Raw genomic sequence first — 22,734 nt, 5'->3', positions numbered from 1 at the left:
GTGGCCTCTTATGTGCACCCCTGAGGTTGATGCATTGCGCCGTGGAGATAGATGGTTTGGAATCTTCCGCTGATAAGATCAGGTTATACAGTCTCTGGCCAGCTGGCAACTTTCTTCTGTTCTAAGATTCCACACGGAGCTGGGCCACTGTTTCATCCACTGTCTCACCAAAGGGGGGATTAGCTGAGGAAGGAGGTAGAAGAGGAAAACTTGGGGAGGGAAAGTATGTTTTGCCTCTAGTTTATGACACTGGTGACTCCTGATGCTTGCCCTTGGTCAGGAGGAAAAACTTACTTGTAATGCCTATAATTCCCCTTGCATGGAAAATGTTCGATTGTTCTTGTTTCTAAAAGGAAGTAAAAAAAATTCCACATACACCATGGTGATGTATAAGCGGAAGAGAAATCCAATCATGTGACAAAGCTACTATTAACAAAATCAAGCAATCACGATTTTGGTAGGAAAGCCATCATTGGAAATAGGCTGAGGCAAAGCGAAGAAACAATGATCTTAAGGTACAAGGGTGGGATTTTTTTTTTCTGCCTAGTCGAGCCCCCCCCCCCCGCCCAAAAAATCAGTGAGGTCATATTATGGGCAAAGCACCATCCCAGGGCTCCTGTTTTGCTGGACACAAATATAACTCTTTTTTTAAACTGTCCACAAAAGTCTAACCTTGTAGATACTCTTAAGGCAGGGTTTCATGATTTGGTCCTATTAACATTTTAGATGGATTAATTCTTTGTTATAAGGGGCTGTTCTGTGCAGTGTAAGATGTTTAGCAACATTCCTGAATGCTAGCTTGCACACCCCTAGTCGTGACAATCCAAATGTCTCCAGACATTGTCTGTATTGTCTGTGGGGCAAAACTGCCCCCCATGATGCATGAGAACATCATGAGAACCAATGCTCTAAGATGAGATAGACTTTTATTCTTATTAAACTGAATATTTCTTGGTGCCGCATGTGGTAGCTATCCTGGACCATAAAATATTTAAAATGCAGAATTTACATTTTTTTCCTGTAATTGTCCTACTGAATATTTCCATTCTAGTTCCAGTTGAAACTGAAACTTGGTAGCGATGTTTGAATTCCCCAATGACTCTTAAAACCTAAATGAACTTAATTACTTATAGGAAAGTTTGAATGCTACTAGTTGTCATGAAAAAAAAAAAAAAAACAAAGACACATTGAGGAACTAAATTTTTTGTCTGAAAAGCAGTTTACTAAGGAAAGTGAATTTATCTGTTCAATAGGTACAGAGTTAACGTTATTTCCTGCCACTTTAATGGTGAGAAGGGGTTTGGTAGGAAACCCTAAAAATGAGCAGCAGGTTGAGATAACTTTTCTGTTTTAAAGAGTTGTGTTGCAGACAAAATCCTAAGGCATTTTTACTATAAGGGCAAGAGAAGGAGACTTTACACACTCCTTAAAGGCATGTAGCCTGCCCTCAGTGAGGCTCATCGCTAAGAGCTCCAACTTCTAAGTAGGATCACTTGGTTACACACCTGGCCCATCACTTCCTAGTGGACACCTGGGGTAAACTGACTTATATCTATGCCTCAGCATCCTTAGCTATAACGTAAGCCTGTGTGAGACATTTAGAACCGTGCTTGAAGCGTAATCAGTTTTCAGTAAGTGCTATTTTTTTTTTAAGAGTAGGAACTCCGAAAATCAGGAAGCAAATGTGATTTTTTTTTTCATGTAAGATAGAGAAACCGAAAAGCCAATCTATTATTTTACAATTGAAAGTACTAAATAATAATTATGTTATTTATTCAATTTTTAAAAAACCATAAGTGGTATCTTCCACATATTAGTTCTTATCATAATGATCCACACCTTGAATTTCCCACCTAGTTTACAAATAAGGAAGTGAAGTTCAGAGAGATTACCTAGCTTGCCTAAGGTGATGCTAGTGAGTGTTGAACTAGAATCTGAACTCAGTTCTGTCTTCTTGCAAAGTTGATCCCCATCACAAAATTCTACATCTCTGCTGCAAGAACAAGAATCCTAACAGAGCAGCTAGTAGCATACCAGGCATCAGGCTTAATTTACATGACAAAATCACACAAATTAGTCCATTTAACATTTCAACAGCCCAAGGTACCTTTTTTTACATTTCAGATGTTGAAACTGAGGCTTGGAGAGCTTCCGAAATAAATTATCCCAGGTTATATAGAAGATAACTCCTAGAAGTTGAATCCAAACTCACAAAAGCTTAGCCCTTAGCAACTATGTGATATTCTCTCCCATCCCATTGCAGAAGAATGTCCAGAAACTCAGAGGCTGAGAGAAGAAAGCCAGAGGCTGGATTAAAGTGGCTTTATATGTCAAGAATTGGAGTCTGGATCATTTTGTGAAAGGTCATTGTCAGATGATCAAAAGCAAGGAGGTGGGGGAATAGCAAGGAGCATTCTGGGAACTTCTGCCAATGTCCTCATCTATAGAATGAAGAATTGGGCCACATAAATCTCTCAACTCCCTTTCCTTCTGAAACACTATATTGTTGCAGTTTGTATCATTCCCTTTCTTACAGCTTCCTGGTGGCTTCCCTATGTAATTAATTGGTATCAAACCCTTCCTGGTATCACAGTCTCAAGCCTTTGCTGCCTGCAGCCCCCCCCCCCCCCCCCCCTCCCCCCCCCCACCCCCCCTCCCCCCCCCCCCCCCCCCCCCCCCCCCCCCCCCGCTCTCTCATTTTGGCCTATACCTACTTGTCTCTTTTTCATTCACAACACTCCCGGCACAAACTCTTCTGTTCCAGAAATGTCCTCAGTCAGGGCCTTTACGCTTACTGTTTCCTTTGCCTGAAATGTCTTTCCCTAGATCTTTCCTGAAATGACACTTCCTTCACTACAGTTCCCATAACCACCGACTGCATCTAAAGGAATATCCCCCCCCTGTAATTTTCTACCTCATTCCCATTTTATTTTCTTTGTAGTAATCACCACTGTTGGAAGTTCACTTTTTTGTTGTTGTTTTATTTATTGTATACTAATCCCATCCATCTCCATGTAAGTTCCATGAAGCCAAGGATCCTGTTGATCTTGTTCATGGCTGTACCCCCTGGGCTGATGCCTGGCACCTGGTACTTGATTGATTTGTTGAATGAATGAATGAATGGAGAGATGACTAAAGTTTTTACACCTTATGTCATACCTAAAAAAGTTAGGCATGTAATTGGAGCTCAAATATATGTGTAATAGTAATAATGATAACCAATGTTCATCAATCTCTAATTATTGGCACTGTACTAAATCTGAATCTTTGCAAGACCTTGCAATTTGTCCAAGGTCAGAAGACTACTGATTTAGCCCATATTCAAAAGTAAGTCTAATTTCAGCACAATGTTCTTGTTAAGTGATTGATTTATGTAAAGAGAAACTAAGGTTACCTCCAATTGGATTAGGGACTACCATAATTTCAAAGAGAATTCATGGGTAGTTACCACTTGTGTCCTCGGGCTCCAGCTTTGCAGAAATTGACAAAGCAAGGATGCCAGCCTAATAGCCTGGGTACCATCACAGAACCTTTAGAACTCACTTTACTCAACTTTCAACTCTTGGTACTTGTCAATTTTACATCACTAGGGCCTAGAGAAGAGGCTCATAGCAACTGCAAGGCCCTCTCCTTTTGAGTTAAATAAATTTATTTCACTGAGCCCCATGAGAGTCTATGTAGTTAAAGAGTCATAAATAAAAAGTTTTTCTTAACTATAAACTACATTTTGTGATGGTCCTAGAAACCAAAATAGTTCATTGTTACTCTTGCCTAAAAATTCACTGTGATATCAACAAAGAGAACTCCCTGCAAAACCAGAGGTATACATTTTTCTAGATTCTTAGATTCTAGATTCTTAGATAAATCTAAACATGAATCGTATTTGTTTCTCTCAAAGATCACAGAGATCCACAAGACAGAAAATCCTCCTCCCATTTTTGTGGCAAAGTCCTTTGAAGGAAATGAATTCTGCCCCCTCCCCCAAAACAGTCCTGACTTATCTATTAGGTATAGTAAGGACAGTGCTTCAAGCCCACAACCCTTTTAGATGTCAATAGAAATTTTTCTTTTCAAGTCAGACCATTAAAAAAAATCAAAGAAAATGTTGAAATACATAACGTTAAAATATTAATCTTCATTTCAATATAACCATAAATATATGTGTGTAAGTATAGGAAGAAGGGGACCCATTTTGCCTCAAAAAATCCTCTCTCTCTCTCTCTTTTTTAAAAATTATTTCTTACGTATTCCAGATGGCAAGTTCCTTTTTCAGCTAGGGAAAGTTCCCACCTCTTCGCAAGAAATGCTTGTTTTTACCTAATTTCTCTGAGAAAAGGAATTTGTTTTAGAAGTTTTGGGGGACAAGTTTTAAATTAATATGTATTCAGCGAGGAAGTCTCTCCCCCAAAGTTAATTTTTTAAAGAGAAGGAGGAAAGTGGGAGGAGATAAGCCCTTCTTCATACTATACTCTGACAGCCCTGACAGCATCAAGGAAATGCAATATCCGGTGCTCGCCTCTGGACGAAGGGCAGAAGAGACCTTCGCTCCTCTTGCTCGCTTTATTCCACGGCGGTGCAGCAGGGGGCGCGTGGCTTTCGGTACGCGAAGCTGCTCGCTCCCCAGAGCCTCAAGGACCGTATCCCTATTTGCCCCAAGGTCATAGCTCCTAACCTAGCTTGCCAGTCCCCGGCCGGGGACACCCGGCAGTAAACCCTCGGGGCTGGAGACCCCGGCGCCGGTGGGGTCAAGGGGGTGGGGCGGGAGGGCTCTGAGGCCGGGGATGCGATCACAATGCGGACGACGGATGAAAAGAACCAGGGGCCCGGGTCCCGAGCAGTCAGCGCGGCCGCCAGACTCCGCACCAGGAGGGGGATGGGGTGCTCCTAGACGCTTGCCAGCCCCAGTCCCATCCAGGAGCCCGGGAGCCGCCGCCGCCGCCGCCACGCGCGCCCAGAGCTTGGAGCCTCGTTGCCAGCCCAGGGACCCGGGGCCCGGGCCGCGGGCCGAGGGGAACCGGGGGGCAGGAGAGGAGGTCCTGAGCCCAGCAGAGCGCCCGCCGAGAGGGCGTTCTCCCCGCCCCCGGTGCCTCGCCCGCCTGACCCGCCCCAAGCACTGGGAGATCACCTCCGCCCGTCACCTCCTCCTCCCCTCATCCAGGTCCACCCGGGGCTCCCTCCCCCGGGCCACCCCCGAAACGCGAAGTTGGCGGGAGCCTATAAAAGCCGGTGACGGCGCGACCCGCGGACACACGGTGCAGGCGCCCGAGGAGCAGCCGCTTCTAGAACGGCGCCAAATCCTGCCCTGCCTCGACCAGCCGCACGACCATGGCCCATCACTGGGGATACGGCAAGCACAATGGTGAGTGCAGCAGGAGGGCGGCGCGGCGGCGGCGGCACCCGGGGCCCCAATGTCGGCCCCGGCCCGGGCCCCGGCCCCGGCCCCGGCCCCGCAGCGCCCGCACCTGCTGTTTACCGTGGCTAGTCGGAGCACCCGAGGCAAGGTGTGCCCCCGAGCCTGCCCCGCCCGCTGCTCCCTGTCGCTGGGATGCCCCCGTTGCCCCAGCCCCTGGGGTCACTGTCGAGGAATCCCCGCGTCCAGCGGTGGCGCGTAGGGCGGGAGGGAGGAGGAGCGCAGCCTCAGCCTGGGGACTGGAGGACAGTTGCCCTCGGGTCCCGAACGGAGACTATCCTAACCGGACCTAGGAGGAAGCGAGGAAGGGTTGTAACGGGAAAATTTTAGTTGTTGATTGCAGAAAAATTAGGGGACCCTCCCTTCCCCCTACACACTTCATTCTCAGCACCACCTGTGGCTAAGGCGCTCAGCACAAACTGTCCCGGGGCATTTTCATGGGCTGGTTTGAATCCATCGCGGTGATTTCTGAGTTTACCCATCATCTCTGATCTCTTAATGTTAGGGGGTCACCAGGAACCCGGGTTTATCATGGCTACTGATCTGGGTTCTCCAGAGCCAACCGACGCAAAAGAAAGATGCGTCTGGCGCCCCTTGCGCATCTGGGGGTGGGGTGGGGGCTTCCCTGATCTTTACAAGAGAGGTGCCCGGGTCTGAGCAGTGACTGGCCTTCACATTCAGTAGGAGGACTCCAGGGAGAAATCCCAACCGGCTCCAAGGTCTTAAATGAGCTTGAATATCCTAAATGCTAACCACAAGCCCTGCGGTAGTGTCTGCCCAATTTCAGTTGCAAATTCAATAAAATGAGGGTAAAAATAGGTAATATTTATATGGCACTCTGTTTGTTCAATGACCTTTCATATATTGATTCCAGTTCTCATAACTTCTCCAGTGCCGATGTTATGACCCCATAATACAAATGATGAAACTGAGGCACACATTGTTTTCCCAGAGGTATTCAGCTAAGTGGGGCCACCAAAATTGGAATGGATCACATTGGCTCCAGAATCATTGCCTCTTTCTAGTGCTCTGGTTGTGCCCTTCCCCACACTGGGGGATTCACACATCTCTTCTGACCACTAGGACCCGAGCACTGGTATAAGGACTTCCCCATTGCCAAGGGACAGCGCCAGTCCCCTGTTGACATCGACACCAAAGCAGCCATTCATGACCCTGCCCTGAAGGCTTTGTCTCCTTCCTATGAGCAAGCGGTTTCTCGCAGGATCATCAACAATGGTCACTCTTTCAACGTGGAATTCGATGACTCCCAGGACAAAGCAGGTCAGTGTTTAAAAAATAACGTGTGCCTTTTACCCAGTATTTTCCCAGCTTAATGAGAGGAATCAGGAGCAGTGGCTTAATCCTACAGTTTGTCTCAGTACTCAAAGATGCCACTTTGCTCATCTTTGTTAGGTCCCAGGCTCTGAGAAGTAGGCTAATTACTTTGAAGTGTTCCAGGGCTGTTGCTCCTCTATACAATTCCTGGTTTCTATGTAGGTCACCGAATAACTGTGATCTGCTTGTGAAAAGTCACAGAAGGCAAGGTCGCTGGGATGTGAAGATCAGCAAGGATGGGATTTGCAAAAACTGAAATTTTTAAGATTCTTTCTAAAATATTTGTTTTCCAGAATTGATCCTATCCAATAAAAAGTACCTCTTTAGTGCTCTCTTCAAGGCAGCAGACAGGGGAGTGATGAAAACCTCACTATTTAAAATAGTGAAAATTTTTTGAAACATTGTATTTATGGGTACAAATGTGATAAGAGGAGGCAGTACTTTTTGGTATCCACCCAGAAATTCATTCCACAAATGAAGATGTTTTAGAGTGGGTAGGCATTGGCCCACCTGGCCCATTGCTGACAAAACCAATTACTGTAATTTTTCTGTAGTGGAGCTGTTTACAGGAAGCCCATTGAATGCTTCTTTTTTTCTTATTTAGAAACAGGAGAACAATCCCATTCAGACATGGTAGCAGCTTTCTTTGCCCACTGGTTGGTTTAATTGCCAGTGCCCTATTTTCCTGAGTGCTTTCCTCTGAAGGTCATTGCAAACATATGATGAGCGGTGATGGTATGGGAGCAGGGAAAGCATGGGGCAAAAAGAGAGCACAGAGAAACAGGGATGCATTCAATAATGCTGTCAAAATTTTGGAGTAACGACTGATAGTACTAATATATAAGTGTGATTATAATCGCCATAGCCTAGTTGACCATTCTTTTTTTGTAGCTCTCTTATATATTCAGTCCAGTTTGGAAAAATCCCTTCTCCCCCTGCTTCAAACACTTTTTTGACACTTGGATTTCTGAAATAGTGATTCTGGAAGACAACTTGATGGAGGGTGATGTGGAGATCATCTGAGAAATGTTTTCAACATACCTGTGCCCTGGGTGCACCTCCCCCCAGTACACACACAAGCACACACACATATTCTGGCATAGTATAATGAGTAATTAGACTTTGATTATTAGGTTTAATAGAGGATGTTTCCTGAAGACATTCCTTCAATCATTCTGCTACACTGCCTTCCCAAATAAGCCTCCCACTCCAAAGAAACAATGCTCAAATGATTGGGCTAAATATGAGGGAAACAAATTTCTTCCCTTCCTTTTAAAGATACTGTATACTTTGATTATAATAGGACAAGACCATAGGTCTTGGTGGTATTATACATACAGAAAGGATGCTATAAAAGTTCATGTTTAGTTATTCAAAGACCAAAAAAAGTGAGCTATTTTAGTCTGTACCTATCAACTTCTACAAAAAGAGATGCAATGAAGGTATGTTTCAGTGTTGCCAGTGAGATCATCGTTTTCAATGAGAGCCATGTCTACCTCATATACCTCATTTGGGGAGACATAGACATTGGGTACTTTTTTTGGAGCAATGAGGAAACAAATGTCTAACAAATAGAACCAGATGAGATAATTCCCTGTATTCCTTACAAATCTGGTCATGAAGTAATTGTGCCAGTAGTATATTATTACTGGAAAATGGATTTCAGCATTTAGAGTAGCAACTCTGAGCATGGAATGGGGTCAGAGATCCATGGGCTCAAGTTCCATCTCTGCCACTAACCAGCTCAGTGGCCCTGGGAACAACAGCAACTTAATCTCTCTAATTTTTAGTTTCCTTAACTGTAAAATTGGAGTAAGAGTAGTTTCTACCACGGAGGAAGGATTAAATGGGACAATAGATATGAAGCACCTAGCCTAGCACTTGGCATGTAATAATTCCACAGTAAGTGACCATTGCTGTTTCCATGTCTTCATACCATTTGACTGCTTTTATTAGGCAATTGTTGTAGGGATTGCACCTGTGATAAGATTTCTGAAGAAAGTTTCTGATGAGCTGTAAGATTACCTGCCATCACTTGATGGGATTTAAACATTTTATTTTTATATGTTCCTGGACATCCCATTTATCATATTAAAGTGTGTACTGATTTTATATGAGACGTTATATAGTTACATGTTTTAGCATGGATATGTCGAGTCCTGATGGATTTCTACACAAGCAGTAACTGATTAGAGCTAGCCACACTTTTCTAAGTACTTTTCCTGGCGAGTAACACATATATTATGAAAGCCATGTTTAGATTGTGAAGAAAGTGGTTCCAGTGGGGTCTCAAATCTATGTCTTTAGAGACACACGTGTTCTTCACTCAGTTCTTGTAAAAAAACCAACCACCACCACAAGAAAACCCTTCCTAACGCCAATTGAATGCAAGATCAGCTAGGTACCATGAAGGCAGGATTGAGGCCTGGTCTCTTGTATCCCTTGAACTCATGCTGTGCAAGCCTCAGGTGGAAAGGCAGAGAAATAACAGATGCTGACCATGACCTTGGCAAGCCCAAGAAGGACATATGTTGTTCCATTCCAAGGAACAATGGAAACATGAAAGAGACTTAGGAGTCATCCTGTGTAAGTCAGGAAAGACTTTCCAGGGTGAATAAAACTTGTGGTGAGGCTTGAAGGATTTTGGTGTCTTGGAGGAGACTCCAGGCCGGAGAAGTAGGAAAGACCCCGGGATTTGAAAGAGTGCAGTCTTTACTCTGACAGACGAGGAAGAGTTAATGTTAGAATGACCTGCTCTCCTTTATGAATGAAAGATCCCTTTGTAACTTTGCCCAAACCTCTTCAACATTGTCAGTTGTTCTGGTTAAACAAGGAAGCATTTTTTATTTTATTTTTTCTAGGATGCAGACTATATTAAAATGTTGGCATTAAGGAAAAACACATCTATAGAATAAAACAAACAATCATACCATGCTGAGAAACACCCTTTTGACTTTTTTTTTTTTTTTTAAAGAATCCTAGACTCTCAAGTAGAACAAATGATGGAGATATTCCATTCAAATTCACTTAAACATGAGGAAACAGAATGCTAAGGAATTTAAATGCCCATCACTTAAAAATAGAAGTTGAATAAGAATCTTTGAATGATAACCAGAGTTAATATTTAGTGTGTACATACCATGGTTTTAAAAATTGATATGTTTTTCTATACACTTAAGTCTAAAAATAATTTCTTCATTTTGGTCACTCGATATTTTAAGTCGACAACTTAACATCTCTTTTTGTTAGGAGTTATTTTTATGGCATTAACATTTTTAGATATCTTTTAGGTCTTGTTTTCTACATTGATAGAGCTTCAGTTCATTTTAATTGATTTATTTTTATTTTTAGTGTGGTTTCAGCCTTCTAGAATTTCTCATAGATTTAAGTTTTCAAATACATCCTAAATATTACCTTAGACTCGAACTTAAGTGCTCAGTTATCAGGAAATGAGCTGGTTGTGTTTATTAGTATATTTGAGCTTGAGATAATTCTTTTTAAGTGTGGAGTTAATAAAAAAAATTGCGGGGTTAATAGGCTTTAACTGGAAGCTCTCATCAATCTTCTAAATTCTTTTAAAAATAAACCACCTTTAATAAATGAAAAGTTGTTAATCCTGTTAGGCTTTTCAAAAAAATTATTAAAAAATAACTCTCTCTGCTTGAGTTCTTTTATTACTAGCTTTATCTGGGAGAAAAAAATACTAGTCAAATTATTAACTTCTGCTAACTCATTAAGTTTTAGGGAAGAGTTTAAAACTCTCCTGCCTTATTACAATGTTAGATTCAAATATTGAAAAACCAATGCCTGAAATTATTGAGCCAATCTATATACAACTCTCATATCATTTCTGTTCTTTAGAAATGGAAATATTTTTATCTGTTTATATTATTTCAAGAAAAAAGGAAGGAAACAGTTTACTTATGCTCATTTGAAGCAGACCATTGTCTGTATGACATAATAGAGCTTCATACATGAGTCTTGCTTTTCAAGGACTTGCTTTTGAAACTTTAAAATTATCCTTCCATGAATAATTTTAAGTTAAAAGGAAACATAATAGCAACAAGTGAAAGGGTTTGTTGTGCATACTGTTAATGTTATAAGCAGAAACCTAAGTATTCATAAAACTGACCAAAGCATTCTAAGTTCTGTATTTAATTATGTTCATGTCAAAAGAGTTTCTTTTTTTATACTCTTCTATGATTTCCATATACCTGTAACTAAAAATTTCTGTTCTGTTGATTTTTAATTGTTGTTTACCGCAGTGAAAGTGACAGCTAAACATCTCACTATTTAAAAGAAATGGATTGTCGACATCTTGTCCTCATTCATTTTCTTGATTTTAGTATGTCAACCCTAGGATTATTTGCTACTACTAAAAAAACAAAACAGCAATGCATGATTTAATAATTTTAAAAGTATTCATAAAAGAAGATTGTTTACCTGCTGGGAAATGCCGCAGTTTTAGTAGACTTAGTCCTTTACTTCATTAATAAGAAATCTCTCAAATTTGAATTTTAAACTAAAGATTATTGGAAATGGGCTTATCTGTATTTTAGATTTAAGAGAGATTATCGATATTCATTAAGATATTTAGTTTGTTATTTGGATACATCTTACGTTAAGTAATAATAAAGTGGGAAGAAAAAATTTAAAAATGTTAATTTTTCAGTTTTTAATTTGCACAGCTAGTCTTATTACTGGGGTGGTATCTTAATTTTCACAAAAACAGAATTCACATAACTTCCCTAAGTAATATATATAGGAAGACAGATTATAATATAATTAGTACTTATTTTGTGTGTTATGTATGCAGTATGTATAACTGATGGGAGATCATCAAAATTAAAATTAGCTGGAGCTCTTGGTATTGAGATTTGGATTTAAATTAAGTTTTGGGAATCTTGAAAAAGATATCCTGGTAGAAAACCCCATTTATATCTCTCCCATCCCTGTGGAACACATTTCTATGATACAATTAATTATTGACTCCTCAGGGCCCCCACCAGCAGGGCTGGGTTTTAAAGAGGAAAAACACAGTCTGCAGTTTATATTACCTTTTCAAATTACTTTTGCATCGGAAAAACAGACTTCATTTTAAACTGGAACAGTTCAGAAACGGCAAGTAGCAATCCAAATAAGTAAATAAATAGGTAGATCTGGAAAAAGTGCAAACTCCGTATCTCTCAACCAAATATACTTTTATTTTGCAAATAAAAAAAATATATATATATATGCTACCTTTATCGGGGTTTGTGGTGATTTATTATTATAATGATGTTTTGGGGGGGACTTCATTGACAAAACTCCATGCTAAGAATTTGCCGAGAAATAAGTAACTAGCTCAAGAAGACAAGAAATGCTTCTTTTTGTAGCAATTAAATTTTAAGAATTTAATAATCTCTCCTAGGTACGATGGGCTTCTAATCTACATAGCAACATAGTTTTATTTTAACAGGAGCTAAAGCAGGTGCCTGGTAATAATAGATTAGCACTTAGTAAGTTTAATCATTGAACCCAGAGCATTTTTTTTTAATTAACAAAGCTTATTTAAGAAAAGCTCATATACATTCTTGCCTAATTCTAAATATTCTCTGAAATAAATAAATTAGGCTGGAATCTTAAGGTCTTCAAGGGAGTGAATAAGAATAGGAAATAGCCAGTAAGCTTTATTATTTTTAAAATTTAAGATTCTGATATGATTCTTTATAAGGGAAAGGAGATTCATTTAGAATGATAAGTTACACTGGTTGCTCAATATGGTTTTATTTCATTTATTTTGCCACTGGGTAGAATTAATGATGTTAGGATATTTGCTTTTTAGGATCAGCCAATTAGTAGCTTTAAAGTGATTATAAAGGAATTGTTTCAGTACCAATTTATCTCATAAATATATATTTTGTTTTGAGGGTATATCATTATGAAAAATGGGAATTTTCTCATTTTTGAAAAAGCCTAGAGGATGGGGCAGATAAGGCTAAGTCTTTCCTTATAGGATTATTAGATTTAAAAAAATTTTTATAATAATTTGTTTTTAAGGTTCAAAAGATGTGATTTTATCAGAATATACCCAAATCGATGATATAACACCACTTCTGATTGGTTCTTTTTCTTTTTTTTCTTTTTTTTTTTTCTTTTATTTAATTCCTTCTTTTTTTCTCCTGGCCTATTGTAAGGCAGAGCTGGCAAGGAGAGATTGTATCAAGAGCTGTAGGAAAGGCCTAAATGTCTTCCAGCCAGCTCTATTTTTTCCTTTGGGTAAATGAACGGGTGTTGCTACCGTTTATGTGTATTTGGGTGAAGTTAAGCAAATTTGATTGTACAGACTTTGTTGCTTTGTTCTGCAAAGCCAAAGTAAGTTTGGGCTCATTGTTTTATAGATTTATAACCCAAAGCTATTAAAATACAATTATAAAAATAGATGGTAGAACTAAACTAATTTTAAAAGCTTTTAAATATATTGGTAACATTTCAATAATACATATAACTTAAATAAAAAGTTTATGGAGAGGATGGGGAAACTGATTTCATACTATATTAATTCTCTGTAACACACATATCATTAATTATCTGCAAATAGACTATGGTCTAAGAAGATGACATCTAGTCACATTCTTCCATCTTGTGTTTTTCTCTAACAAAGTTATATTAATACCAGAAGAGTAGAATCATTAGGCAGTTATTAAAGTTAGAATTTTAAGGTTTTGGAGACAATAGAGTACTGCATATGTTAGATGATCAGCAAACTCTCAGTGAAGTAATAAACAATTGAACGTATCCACTTTACAGATGAGGACATTAAGGTCAGAAACGTTCAATAAAAAATTTTAATGGGGGGCATGTGGGTGGCTCAGTCGGTTAGGCAGCTGACTTTTGGTTTCAGCTCAGGTCATGATCTCAGGGTCCAGGGATCAAGTCAGTGTCAGGCTCAGGGGTGCCTGCTTGAGATTCTCTCTGCCTTGCCCTTCCCCCCAACTCATGCACCCACTCTCTCTTTCTCTTTCTAAATAAATCTCAAAAAAATTTTTTTTTTGAATGTACCAAGCTAGTTAATACCAGTGACAATCCAAATTCTGGAGAATTTGGAAGGCCAGGGCAAGGAGAATTGGATATTCTACTAAGATCAATAGAATGCTTATGGTTTCACAAATTCTGGAGGGTAAGAACTGGCCTCGGAGGTTAGTGAAGCAGGTGGTAGACGGCCACTGGGCCATGTAGAGCAGCGGTTCCCATGCTAGTCAGTGTGGGCCACAGACCCACACTGGCAAGCAGCTGCACGGGCACTTCCTCAGTGATTCACAGAGGACTTAATAATTCCACCTAAAATTTCCTCTTTCTCAACCAGCACCTCTGACTCCAAACCAAATCCAGAAGAGAAGTATCACTGTGCTCAGAAACCAGATGGGAAAAACACCCATCCTTCAAGCCAACACGAGTGAGGAGAGAAGCCAGCTGAAATGATTTTGTTCAGCACTATAGACTAAACTTGAGTGTGGACTTAATTTTCCCAGAGCGAAAATGTTGCTACAGGCATAAATTTAGAACTACGAAACGGGGTTAAATTAGACTTTAATATTTAATACTGTTTGTGTTTCATGTGCATATGTATGTGTATATGTGTATACACATGATTGTGTGTATGTATATACATTCATATACATATAAACACACACATATGCACATATATAGTATACATATACATATATTTTATATATATATATATATATTTTAAATTTTAGTGCTGAAAGGAGGACCCCTCACTGGCACTTACAGATTGATTCAGTTTCACTTTCACTGGGGTTCATCTGATGGGCAAGGTTCTGAGCACACTGTGGATAAAAAGAAATATGCTGCAGAGGTAAGAGACGCTTTTTTGCTTTGCAGGGAAAGATGTAAATTGATATTCAGCATTAATTTCAAAACCTTAATTTTGTAAATTCGACTCAATCTAAATGAACTTTTTTCTTTTACAAAGGACCTTCATATTTGCTTCTTATAACTTTTATTTGTGATATTATAATGAATGCTGCAAAACATTCTCTACTACTTCCAAGAACATCATTTGCAAAAAATAAAATAAATTCAAATTGGAGGATCCCATTTTAATATGAATCTAGAAATAAGCTTTGTGTCTTCCCATAAGAACATGTAACTCTTTGTCTTAGAGTTGATGAAGTCATTTGCTGTTATGCCAAATAGTGAATAATTAGAATTAAAATGAAAGAAAAGTTTATTTTTTAAGTTATCCACACGTTTACTTTCTTTAGTAACCTCTAGCTAAGAGGCAAAGATCACTGGATGAAACCTGTAGGATTTATTATGTGTCTCATTCATTGTGGTTTTGTCTCCCACTGCTTTAGCTTCACTTGGTTCACTGGAACACCAAATATGGGGATTTTGGAAAAGCTGTGCAGCAACCTGATGGACTGGCTGTTTTGGGTATTTTTTTGCAGGTTAGTTGATGGCCCAGTTCTTTTTTCCCCTGTTTTTTTAATAAAGATTAAGCAAACAGAACATTCAGAGTAAACAGGACATCCTACAAAGAGCCTCGGAAATGCCTTTGGCTCTGAAATATTTTCAGGCACCTGTTCCCCCTCCACACCCCCCACCCCCCACCATAGTAGCTAGTAGCAGTGGAGAAACAATCTGAGAGGTATTCATGAGGTGCTATTTATATGTAAATGTGAAGGGTGTATACATGGGAAATGTGAAAGGAAAAAGAGGTATACTTCAGATGACTACCGGTTTTTGTTTTAAAATTTGTCCCTAACTAGATAGTACTGTTTCATGATAGACTGCTAAAGTAAGATCAAGTTTTGGAGGGCTCAAGGGCAGCGACCCAGTATTGGAGAATTTCAGGCACCAGTGGGACTTACAGGTTGAGCTGCCCTCCAGACAGTTATAAAGCAAGTGGAGATAGGTCTAGGCTGGAGATTCATGAAGCCTGACATCATATGTCAGGTGGGAGCTACACATGAGTATGAAATCATCCAAGAAAAGCCTGAAGAGGGAGATGGTAAAGCTGCTGAGCATGCAGTCCCAAGAAACTGCAAAATGTAAGACATTTAAGGCAGTGGAAAGATGCTAATGAAATGGCTAAAAAGGAATACAAGAGTCAAGGGAGACTGATGAAGTTGGAGGGCAGAGGGAAAGCCAAAGGAGGAGAGAATTTCAAAAAGAAGAGAAGTCAATAGTATAAAATCCGGCAAAACGAAGGTAAGAACTGAACAGTGTTCTTTGTTTTGGTAGTTGGAGGTCAGCTAGCGGTCACTGGTGATCTTTAGGGAGTAGATTCAGGAGAACTATGGGGTGGGGTGGGGGGGCAGAACTCGGAGGGAAGTTGTCGGTGAAAGTGGGGAAGTTCATGGTGCCTGTGTAGTCAGAGTAAGATGGTTGAGTGGCATGTAGCAAGTGGGAGACTTTGGTGCACTACTTGGAAAAATTTTATGGTAGAGCTGCTCAAATCAACACTGATGTAGTACCAACAGGATTCCAGTATCTTGTATGTTGTGTCTTTCTATAGATTGGCGATGCCAGACCAGGCCTACAAAAAGTCCTCGATGCCCTGGATTCCATAAAGACAAAGGTACAGTTGAATTTTTTTGCCACCTCAATAGAGTACTTTTTTTAAAATTTATTATTATTATTTTTTTTAATATCCCATTGGTTTTAGGAAACTTTCTGGATCAAAATAAATAGTCTTGCTTTGACATGTGGTGTTTCAATAAGGAGTTAATAGAGGTAAAATGTTGCTTATCTATTCATTTAACTTTTCTTTATCTGAAGGTTGAGCCTAATGCTAGTATCATTTTAAGACTTGCATTTATTTAGTCTTGCTTCCCTATCGTTTGAACACTCATATTACAAGAGTCAGAGAATTCTCATGACTATAAGGAAACTGAAAGATCATTGGGTCAAATTATTCCTTCATTCATGCAGCAGATATTCGTGGGGTATTTGCTCTGTGCTGGTTACCTGGTTAACGTAGGAGAGACATTGGTGAGCATGAAGAATAACCATCCCATGTTGGAATTCTCTCTATGGCAGAGCCACGTTTAGGTCATTGAACATCTGCTACGTACGATCACCAAGGACAGCTCTGGCTTTATAAAGCTTATCCTCAAACTGAAGCCACATTTATGTTTTGAAAGGCTCCCTTATTACTCCTGGCTGACCCCTTTGGATTATGTGGAATAAACCTAATTTAAAACACTTATTTAAAAAGATATATGTACTTTCATGTTCATTGCAGCATTATTTACAATAGCCAAGATCCAGAAATAGTCTAACTGTCCAAACTGGATGACTGGATAAAGAAATGTGCTATATATAATATAACTATTTATGTAACATATTATATATATAAAATATAATACAATATGTTATAATATTATGATATAATAATATATATATAATTATATATAATATATTATATATACACAATAGAATATTGTCCAGTCATAAAAAAGAAGGAAATCTTGCCATTGATTACTATGTTGGTGGACCTTAAGGCCATTATGCTAAGTGACATAAGTCAGACAGAAAAAGACAAATACCATATGATCTCACTTATATGTGGAATCTAAAAAACAGACAACAAAAACAAAAACACAAAGAAGTGAGCTCTAGATACAGAAAACAGATTTGTGGTTATCAGAGGTGGGGGGAGGTGAGTGAAGGGGGTCAAAGGGTACAAAGTTCCAGTTATGAAATAAGTAACTCAGGCACCTAGGTGGCTCAGTCAGTTAAGCTTCTATCTTCAGCTCAGGTCATGATCATGGAGTCCTGGGATCAAGTCCCATGGCGGCTCCCCACTCTGTGGGGAGTTTGCTTCACTCTTTGACCCTAACCCTCTCGTGCTTTCTCCCTCTCACTCTCTTTAAATAAATAAATAAAACCTTTAAAAATAATAATAAATAAATAAGTCATGGGGATATAATGTACAGCATGGTGACTATTAATAATATTGCATTGCATATTAGAAAGTTGCTAAGAGTAGACTTTTTTTTTTTTAAGAGCAGATTTTCGAAGTCCTCATCATAAGAGAAAAAAATTATTAGTAACTGGGCTGTAACTTAGTAACAGACTGTTACATGTTAACAAGTAGACTTATTGTGGTGATCATTTTACAATATACGTAAATATCAAATCATTATGTTGGGCACCTTGAAGGTAATATAATATTATGTGTTAATTATACCTTAGTAAAACAAAACGAAACAAAGTAAAAAACATGGTCCTTCTTTCTTTTGACCCCATTCTCTAATAGCATTTTACTTACCCTCAGGCTAGTTACCTTTAGTGCCCTTTAACTATTCCCATACAGCAATTTTCTCTGTTTGTAACAACCTTGTCAGTCTACTTGAAGCTCTCTGCCTTGTACATCTAATGCTTTGAAAGTGTAGTGTCCAGAAAGGAAACGGGTTCTTTAGTCCTGATCTGGTGATCAGATAGAATAGCAAGACAATTACCTCCTTATCAAAGATACTATATTTTTGTTACTGAGGCCTAAAATTGCATTATTTCAGTGGCAGCAGTTTTGTTTTAAATGCTGGATGTGATCAGTTAATAACAATGGAAATTATAAGGGATGATTTGAGAGGACAAGATGAGAATTGGACATGAGAAAATTAGAGAGTCAGGCTCTCTTGCCCATATCTGCTCAACTATATTTCCAAGTCAAATATCTCTCTTAATTTCTTTTTTACTTTGTTTTCTGGTCAACATGGGACCTCTTAAAAAAAAAAAAAAGTTTTGGCAATCAGAGGGGAATATGTTTCCTAATCTCCTGCCGTCCTCCTGCTCTGATCATGTGGCATTTGTAACCTGTGTGTTTGCCTTCTTCCAGGGTAAGAGTGCTGACTTCACTAACTTTGACCCTCTTGGCCTCCTTCCTGGAAGTTTGGACTACTGGACCTACCCAGGCTCACTGACCACTCCTCCCCTTCTGGAATGCGTGACCTGGATTGTGCTCAGGGAGCCCATCAGCATTAGCAGTGAACAGGTCGGTTTTCTCAAGTGAGGTAGAGCCCTTCGTCCAGGCAGAGGAGCTTGGCTTTTGGATTCGGACAGACCCGGGGTTGAATCCTCCTGCTCCTGCTTCTAGATGTGGAACTAGTGTCCATAACAGTGCTTAGCAGATAAACAGCATTCAAGAAGTATTTGCTGGGATTAGCCATAACTTTAGGCAGGTTGTTTGCTCTGTACAACTGGATAATCATGAGGATTAAGTGAGAAAGGTGTCTGTCACCTAATAAATGCTTTTATATAAGGTACAAGGAAATCGAGGCCCAGGACAATGAGATTTCATATTCAAGGTTCCATAGATATCAGGGGTAACTTACAGGTAACAGCTCACTCACATGAGAGCTTACCCAGTTTTCTTTCTTTTTTTTTTTTTTCAATTTATTTTATTTTATTTATTTATTTTTATTTTTTATAAACATATAATGTATTTTTATCCCCAGGGGTACAGGTCTGTGAATCGCCAGGTTTACACACTTCACAGCACTCACCATAGCACAGACCCTCCCCAGTGTCCATAACCCCACCCCCCTCTCCCAACCCCCCTCCCCGCCAGCAACCCTCAGTTTGTTTTGTGAGATTAAGAGTCACTTATGGTTTGTCTCCCTCCCAATCCCATCTTGTTTCATTTATTCTTCTCCTACCCCCTTAACACCCCCCACCATATTGCATCTCCACTTCCTCATTATTTCTATCAGAATACATTTCTGAATTCTGACAAAAGCAAAAGCCATCCCTTGGAGAAAACTATCTATCAAAACTCACTCCAAATTGCTCTAAAGCCCAGACCACAGATTCTTACCTTTCCCATACAATATAGTTTATGAGGTTCAAGTTATTAATGCAGCTTCTGGGTCACCGATAGTACCCATAGACTGTCTCTATTCCCCCCACAGTTGAAATGTAGAAAACGGACAGTCCTCTGTAGGGTCCACAAGAACTTGGATCCTGGATAATTTAACTAATGTTACAGTAACTGACTGACATTGAATTTGACTTCAAGGGGTGAGACTGAGGGAATATTACTGGACCAAAGAGATCAGGTGAAAGGCTGTTGATTTGTGGGTTGCTTCATTACTGCCCAAATCACCCTTCTTCATTTAGATCAAGACTTGCGAAGGCAGAGGGACGTACCACTTTGTAAAAACAGCCTCAAAGAAGTAGGAAACTGGTTAAGGGCTGTGTCCCATCACTGGGCCAGGGAACTAAAGCGAGGTTAAAGGGGAATAAAAATCAGCGAATGTCAAGGATTCAAAATCCCAGTTTGTGCAAATTCATTTATGTGTTTCTGTACATTAAAGCAGAGATGTGCACCAGTCACTTATCTCCTGGAGCTTTTGGATCCTGGACCACTTTATCCAATAGTACAGATGCTGTAGTTTATCTTCCTGGGGCAGAAAACAAAACTCTATAATTTGGATCTAGAATTTTTATTATTATTTTACAACTCAGAAGTGTTTTATAGGCTTTTGATGGTTGATTTTTAAAATTAAGAGGGGAAAAAAATAAGCCCACTAAAAATTTCCTTCTAAACAACACCAACAATCTTGTGTGTATTTTCCAGAAATTGACTTGTCATCTAAAAGCATACATATATAATGTTTATGTGATTGTATATTTATTGGGAACCAAAGTGAACTTTGAATTTTGATACATACATAGTATGGTGACTATTGGTGAATATGGGAGAATAAGCACATAAATGAATACTATTGGGAAACTTGTATTTTAAAATTTTTTATCTTGTATTTTGCCTTTTAGATGATGAAATTCCGTAAGCTTAACTTCAATAAGGAGGGCGAGCCTGAAGAACTGATGGTGGACAATTGGCGCCCAGCTCAGCCACTGCACAACAGACAGATTAATGCGTCCTTCAAATAAGATGGCCTCAGAGCCCACATCCAGATAGTGGATATTCGGGATATTAGCTAAGCACAAATCTACCTTGGTGGATCGGACCTTGGCTGCTTTGTGTCTGGTTTTCTAGATCCTTATCTCTCACCTGTTGTCCTCATTAGTAAAATGTGAAGAACTTGACCAGCTGTCGTGCTTGACCAAATTGCTGTGATTGGTGCTTTGGTTCTGGTAATAGCCTTTCTGTAGGAGAGAATATAATATAAGGAATAAGAGAACAAAGCATCTTGACTTTGTTCGTAGCACATGGGGTGATGAGCACGGACAATTGTTCACAAAAATGCTAACTTTAAAACATAGGAAAGTAGAGTGATTGAGTGCAAATCCATTCCATGAGATAAATTGAGCTGTGTAATTTAAATCAGGTGAAAGAGTCATGATTCTAGGTAATGTAAATCAGATGAAATAAATGTTTATGATTCCGAGATACTATATTCAAGAAAAAAATTTTAAATTCTTATACATTTGTAGCAATGTTATCTGGAAAATGAATTATGTTGTAATTTAGTGACTTTTGAATTACAGAGATGTAAATGAAGTATTATCTGTAAAATTGTTATAATTATAGTTGTAATACAGAGTATATTTCCATTCAAATAATATATCATAACTTAATATTGTATTTTAGATATATTCTCTAATAAAATTTGGACTTCTATTTGGGCTTATTTTATTCTATGCTGGGTATTGGGTAATAATGGAAGAACAAAATGTGTTCTTTTATAAGTCCTGTTAACACATTATTAACAATAAGCCATCATAATTGGGTACTCACAGTTGTAGGAGTTTCCATAAAAGGAAAAACCCTGAAGGTCATGTATTAATTGCCAAGAGCTGTTTTAAGTGCTTTCTGAGCACTCATTCACGTGACCTTCATGAGAACCCTACAAGAATGAATCCTGCAAGAGAGAGAGGAACGGGTTAAACTAGAGTAGCAAGCCAGAGAAAAGTGTACGTGCAGAATCAATATATACTCCTTGGAAATAAAACAAATAAAAGTCCATTTTATTTAAAGAAGGGTATTTAAGTGGTACCCACAAGTAAAAGAATAATTCGAATCTTAGAAAGATAAATTATACCCTTTACACATAGGAAGAAAAATGAATATGTGAAATAAAAATCTCCCACTATTATGGCTGTTCTGGATTTAGCTGTGTGCCTGGACCATGGAATGAATTTTTGGCTGATGAGTTATTCTGGAAAGCCAAGTTTAACACATAACTCAAGTTCGACCCTTCATGGAATAAAACCTCTTTGGTATTGGAGATTAAAAAAAAAGAAAGTCTCTAAACTCAATACACTTAGGTGGCTCAGTTGGTTAAGCGATGGACTCTTGATTTCAGCTCAGTCACGATCTTAGGGTCATGAGATCGAGTCCTGAATCAGGCTCTGTGTTGAGTGTGGAGCCTGCTTAAGATTTTCTCTCTCCCCATACCCTACTCACTTTCTCTCTCTCTCTCAAAACAAAACAAAACAAAGTAACCTAAATTCATTTATACCCCTCACTTGCTTTACTAAAGAACTATGCTGAGTTTTGTTTAAGAGAAAGATCACAAGCTTTGGAGCTTGGTTTGTTTTGAGTCCCAATCTTTTCAACCACTCTGATCCTGTCCATAAAAAGAGGGTGGTGACATCCAGGATTGTGATGATTATATGATATCATGTCTGGTGTATAGGAGGTGGTCAGAAGTACTTTTTAAACTTCGTGTGTGTGTGTGTGTGTGTGTGTGTGTGTGTGTCTGTGTGTGTGTGTGTGTTATTTTGTTAACAGTACCATCAATTTTCCTTAGTTTCCCGGAATGAGGCTTCCCCTCTAATTCACTGGTTATTGCTTTGGGTAAGGAACCCATACAGCCAACCTTAACTAGAATTGTTTGTAAAGTAAAAGTAAACCTATTTCAGGTGAATTGCTGAGGACCTCTTCTAAACATAAAAGGAGTTTAATTTGTGCTTATCTTTACATATTGGTTTTCAGTTATATACTGAACCAGAAATTTATCAACAACTGAGTTCTATATAAAGATGAATTATTATGTGCTTAGCATATAACA

General features: G+C 39.1%; 1 protein-coding gene across 2 annotated transcripts; it reads left to right on the top strand.

Moving 5' to 3' along the window:
• The first annotated feature begins 5,207 nt into the window (after positions 1-5,207).
• On the top strand, positions 5,208-21,329 carry CA2 (carbonic anhydrase 2). 2 transcript variants are annotated; one of them, XM_032869096.1, is made up of 7 exons: positions 5,208-5,359; positions 6,494-6,691; positions 14,485-14,603; positions 15,106-15,198; positions 16,269-16,331; positions 18,594-18,749; positions 20,531-21,017. In XM_032869096.1, the coding sequence occupies exons 1-7, from the start codon at positions 5,326-5,328 to the stop codon at positions 20,648-20,650; spliced, it is 783 nt and encodes a 260-aa protein (XP_032724987.1). In that variant the 5' UTR covers positions 5,208-5,325; the 3' UTR covers positions 20,651-21,017. The 2 variants fall into 2 exon arrangements, with proteins under 2 accessions (XP_032724987.1, XP_032724988.1); XM_032869097.1 differs by lacking the exons at positions 5,208-5,359; positions 14,485-14,603 and having other exon boundaries at positions 6,597-6,691; positions 20,531-21,329.
• Positions 21,330-22,734: the final 1,405 nt, after the last annotated feature.

The sequence above is a fragment of the Lontra canadensis genome, unplaced genomic scaffold (assembly GCF_010015895.1).
Source record: "Lontra canadensis isolate GAN:19392208 unplaced genomic scaffold, GSC_riverotter_1.0 scaffold37, whole genome shotgun sequence".
NCBI classification, from domain to species: domain Eukaryota; kingdom Metazoa; phylum Chordata; class Mammalia; order Carnivora; family Mustelidae; genus Lontra; species Lontra canadensis.
This window is presented reverse-complemented; position numbering and strand designations above follow the sequence as displayed.

What these genes read in the sequence shown, in the direction of transcription:
- CA2 (XM_032869096.1), top strand. Translation starts at nt 5,326, where the DNA reads ATGGCCCATCACTGGGGATACGGCAAGCACAATG. An exon ending in GGGATACGGCAAGCACAATG is followed by an intron (nt 5,360 to 6,493) that starts GTGAGTGCAGCA and finishes TCTGACCACTAG; the next exon opens with GACCCGAGCACTGGTATAAG. An exon ending in TGGATTCCATAAAGACAAAG is followed by an intron (nt 16,332 to 18,593) that starts GTACAGTTGAAT and finishes GCCTTCTTCCAG; the next exon opens with GGTAAGAGTGCTGACTTCAC.